The sequence below is a fragment of the Anarrhichthys ocellatus genome, unplaced genomic scaffold (assembly GCF_004355925.1).
Source record: "Anarrhichthys ocellatus isolate YVR2014 unplaced genomic scaffold, GSC_Weel_1.0 scaffold4147, whole genome shotgun sequence".
In the NCBI taxonomy this organism is placed as follows: Eukaryota; Metazoa; Chordata; class Actinopteri; order Perciformes; family Anarhichadidae; genus Anarrhichthys; species Anarrhichthys ocellatus.
Genome location: NW_022284121.1, coordinates 1 through 4764, shown reverse-complemented (window position 1 = coordinate 4764; position 4764 = coordinate 1). Strand labels below are relative to the sequence as shown.

Here is a 4764-nt window from a genome sequence, read left to right as displayed (position 1 = left end):
TGTGTGTGTGTGTGTGTGTGTGTGTGTGTGTGTGTGTGTGTGTGTGTCAGACTGAGGTGTGTGAAGAGCGGGCTGCGGGTGTACTTCCTTCCTCCTGTCTACAGCAGCTGGACTCGGCCAACTGGAAGGAGAGACTGGCCAGTATGGAGGAGTTCCAGAGGGTGAAGTGTTTTCTTCCTTGATGACTGTGTTAATTCATACATTTTTATCTGTTTGCATGAAAATGATGGTGCCCGTCACATCACGTGATGCTGCCCAACCAATCAACTGTGTGTATTCCCGTAAGCATCGTAACCCAAGTTAGATAAACACACACAGGAGAGACAGAATAGTCTGAGAAGTATATAAATCAAAGAAGTTATTTCTCATGGTGTTCTCCAACAAGAGAACAGTGGACAGTGAGACCAGAGCCTTTAACCAAGAATGGACACTCTTATATGTTCATTCTTTCCACGGACAGTTCATAACCAGGATGTCTCATGTGTTCAGTTCATAACCAGGATGTCTCATGTGTTCAGAGACCATGAGGATTATTTAAAGCAGCAATGTGAAGCGCCAGTATGAGACGAAGTAGTTTCCTCAAACTCTTTTGAGCAAACATACCCACTCGCATCCAAAATGAAGTCACAGATAATAAACAATCTAAGAGCTCAATATGATCAGAATCCTAACACGAATTCACTGCAACAATGATGTTAACAGAGAATAGAGCTGAAACAAGTGGTTTAATAACAGATATTCTATTCTGGACCTTTTTCTATTCTCTAACTGGACCTCGCTGAATTTTAATTGAATACCCCTGCCCTACAGGGTACTAAAGTAAATATTGAAGTAAAGTTTTTAATGTCATCAAAGTATCAATTGTTGAAGAAACACATTGATTGAAGGCATACAACTATAAACATTTTCTGTGTGAAATGCTAAAACTTCTACATTGCATATTGAAGACAGTTGGAGCCGTGGAAAAGGCTGACGTGTCACTACCTGTTATACAATAATATGCAGGAATAATAATCTATGGATTGATGTATGCTTCTAGGCTGTTGAGACCATGGATAAGGCGGAGATGCCCTGCCAGGCCTTAGTCAGGATGCTGGCCAAGAAACCAGGCTGGAAGGAGACCAACTTCCAGGTAAGTGTCTCTGTTCCAGCGGCAGATTGTTTCCTGAAGCCATGTGGATGTCGTCTGGGCTGGGGTCGACCGTCGCTCTTAATTGTGAGGAAGCAAGTTTTTAGAGAAAAGAGATCCTCTCCCCTGAATCATCATTTTCTGATTAAGATGGTACAGCTGATCAGCCGTGAGATATCCGTAACATGTCTGGATGGGCAAATACCAAAGCGTAATGCTGTAATACCTGGATTTATGATCATCAGTACGGATAAAAAAGGTGGCCGAAATTACTACACAATGAAGCCTATTTGTAAAAAGTCTGACTTCATGCTTTTTCAGGTCTATCCGCAAGACGACAAGCAAACAACTCGTTCAATCCTTGTTTTCTGAATGTTTGGATCGATCAGTTTGTTTTGCTAACATTGTAGCTGCTCCATCAACACCCAACATATCATCATCTTGACTTAAATAGGCAGCCATGTTATGGTTCATACTAGTGCTGACTATTTTTAATCGCTTTTTTTTTTTTTTTTTTTTTTTTTTTTTTTTTTTTTTTTTTTTTTTGCGATTTATTGCAGTGTTATGTGCGAAGTTCAATAATGAATTCAACAGTAGTGTATTGCACTATGCTATACGTCCATATGCACTATTGCTATATGGACAAAAGGTCAAACATTTGGTTTGCAAACACTTTAAACAAATCGGGTGCTTTTTAACAGCAGTATTCCCTTTACACAGCAGCAGTTCTCTCTTCACTATCTGTGCTCAGTGACTATATGTGAAACGTTCCACTGCTGTGCAACATGAATAACATGTTTCATCTACATGTGTGTGTTGTGTCTTCATGACAGTCAGAGCATGTGAATGCAGCTCTACTGTTCATCACTATAATGCTGTAACTCCAAGGTGATGATGGTTACCCAGCGATGTCCAGTGAGAGCAGCAGCTGCTACACGTAACGCCTTCGCTTTAGTCGTACTCTCCTTTAATACAACTCGTGTGTTCTTCTGGTGACGGTGCGTCTTGAGGCTCATACGTGATGTCATTCGTTGAGATTCTAAAGGTGCGTTCACACCAAACGCGACGTGAACGTTCCTTAGACCGACATCTTCCACAACACTAACCTGCAGTTTGTATCCACTTCTCTGTAGCATTTGTTAGCTTGTCTTGCCTTAGTTTATCTCTACTTCTCCCACACGCTGCATCAACGTAGTCTGAAGACTTCCTCCACTGTGTGTTTGGGTGATTTGTGTGTATTGCATTTAAGTGATACTTCAGACTCGAAGTACTCTGGTGATAAGAGAATTCGCCTTTGCAGTGGATACAAATAACTTTGGTTCTATCAACTCCGCCGTGTGGAAGAGATTTATAATGAAGATGTCCTTGTAAGAGTTCGGTACCTTTCTCCATTTTTCTGTCCCTGCCAGTTCTTTTCGGTTCCCGGTTCATGTGAGTGCTGCAGCAGTCTTAGCCCCAAATGCTCTCATTGGTTGAGACGCGTGATGATGCCAATCCTGATCAACATCCCACCCCTCCTGTGACCCTCTGTCTGTATGTGTTTTCAGAGCCAGTGAGCAACGGACTTTCAAAATAATAATAATAATAAAAAAGAAATGCGTTAACGCGCGATAAAATAATTGTTGGCGATAACGCGTTAACTTGCCCAGCACTACTAAGAACACAATAATAACATGGTGCAAAACTGGTATCGATAAAAAGGAAACCAACGGAGCTTATTTTTTCTTACAGATTTCATCCTTATTTGATCTGCCGCCATTAAAAATATTTTATTTAAGTGGGGATAAAATAATTAAGGGATCTATTCAGTGGACGTGGTTCTGTGAAGCCTCACCATTCCATTACAATTCTCAGGTCTCGATGCTTCTCAATGTGTTGCATCCTCAATTCTCTTTACTACTGCACATGGCTGCCTTTTCAAGAGTAAATACAAGCAGTGAGATAAATCTCAACTCGCTTCTTGTTGAGAAAGTGAAATCAGACTAACGGTCTAATAGTGGTGTCACCAACCTCGCTAACTATTAGTACTATTGGTGTTCTCTTTGTCATGCGCCTTTCTTTCTATTTAAGAGGTTGTACGTCAGGGACTGTTCTACCGTGTTCAAAATGTAACGAGTAAAAAAAGCCGTTCGCGTCCGCTTAGTGATGCGTCTTAGAATAGACATTTCCACACCTCTAATGGGTCGGTTATTATCTTGTCGGCTTGCTTCAGAACCGCCTGTTTGTAGGTCGACTACAGAGATGGATGCTGGAATGATCACTTGGGTGTACCCATTCTGATGCTATCTGCCCTGTGTAGGTGATGCAGATGAAGCTGCACATCGTGGCTCTCATCGCTCGGAGAGGACAGTTTTCAAAGACGTCAGCCTCCGTGGCTTTGGATGGCTTGGTGGACAAGGTCGGAGACGTCAAATGTGGAGGAAACGCCAAAGCGGGGTTGACTGCTATTGGAGAGGCTTGCTCTCTGCCGTGGACTGCAGATCAGGTTTGTTTCTCTTTACGAGGGATGGTATACTCTGGGTAGAAGAAAAGTAAATTTTGCCCAAATAAAAGTTTAAAATGCATTCTGTTTAAGAGTCGACTGTATTTACAGAGCTTGTGTTGTATTTGTCAGGTTGTGTCTATGGCGTTTGCACAGAAGAACCCCAAAAACCAGGCAGAGACTCTCAACTGGCTGGCTAACGCCATGAAGGAGTTTGGCTTTTCTGGGTAATTTACAGTCCTTATTTTAGTGCTTATTATTATTATTATTATTATTATTATTATTATTATTATTATTATATCAAATCAATGTAATATGTATATTAATTCAGTGATTTTCTTCAAAAATGATTCCAACGTTCCACCTCCCGAACCTCTCCTCTCTCCAGTATCAATGTGAAGGGTTTCATCAACAACGTGAAGACCGCTCTGGGAGCAACTAACCCTGCTATTCGGACAGCTGCCATTGCCCTGCTGGGAGTCATGTTCCTCTACATGGGAGCTCGTCTTCGCATGTTCTTTGAAGACGAGAAGCCTGCTCTCCTCACGCAGATAGATGCTGAGTTTGAGAAGGTATGGACGAGGGATGGGCATTTTCAAGCAAAACTACTATCCCCCGCTTCACAGCATATATTTATACCTCTACCTCTCACCACCTGGTCATCCCGTGCAGGGAAAAGAGAACATAACAAAAAAAACAAAAATCTCTATTCAGGCTTCGTAAGGTCATGGAAAACCTGGAAAAGTCATGGAATTTTAAAATGGTTATTTCCAGGCCTGGAAAAGTGCTTGAAAAAAAATAAAATCCCAAACGTTTTGGAAAAGTCATGGAAATTTGTTATTCATATTTTCATGTCGTCAGATTGGAGTGAGAAAATGTGATGTCGTGATCTTCGCAATAGAACATCTTTGATGTGTCGAGTCTTGGCCAATCAGCGTTAAGATGTCTCCAGTGTCTTCATTTCCCTCCGTTAAAGTTTAAGTTCCGTTACAGTTCAGACTTGCTGGGTTAAGTTAACGTCCACTGCATGCAGAACTTTGTCGACTGTTAGCGTTCATCATTATCGCGGTTTAGGAGGAAAAAACGTAACGTGATGAGACATGTAGCCCCCCCCCCCCGTGTTCCGGTTCAGTTCACGCGGCCACTCATTAAC

The 4764-nt window shown here is 41.8% G+C and overlaps 1 protein-coding gene across 1 annotated transcript; it reads left to right on the top strand.

Moving 5' to 3' along the window:
- Window positions 1-9: 9 nt before the first annotated feature.
- On the top strand, window positions 10-4355 carry LOC116379343 (cytoskeleton-associated protein 5-like; the record flags this gene model as incomplete). The annotated part of the gene is made up of 5 exons (XM_031841288.1): window positions 10-161; window positions 1040-1132; window positions 3429-3614; window positions 3744-3838; window positions 4000-4355. Coding segments are annotated over exons 1-5 (748 nt in total), but the record flags the coding sequence as incomplete, so codon positions are not given.
- Between the last annotated feature and the right edge of the window lie 409 nt (window positions 4356-4764).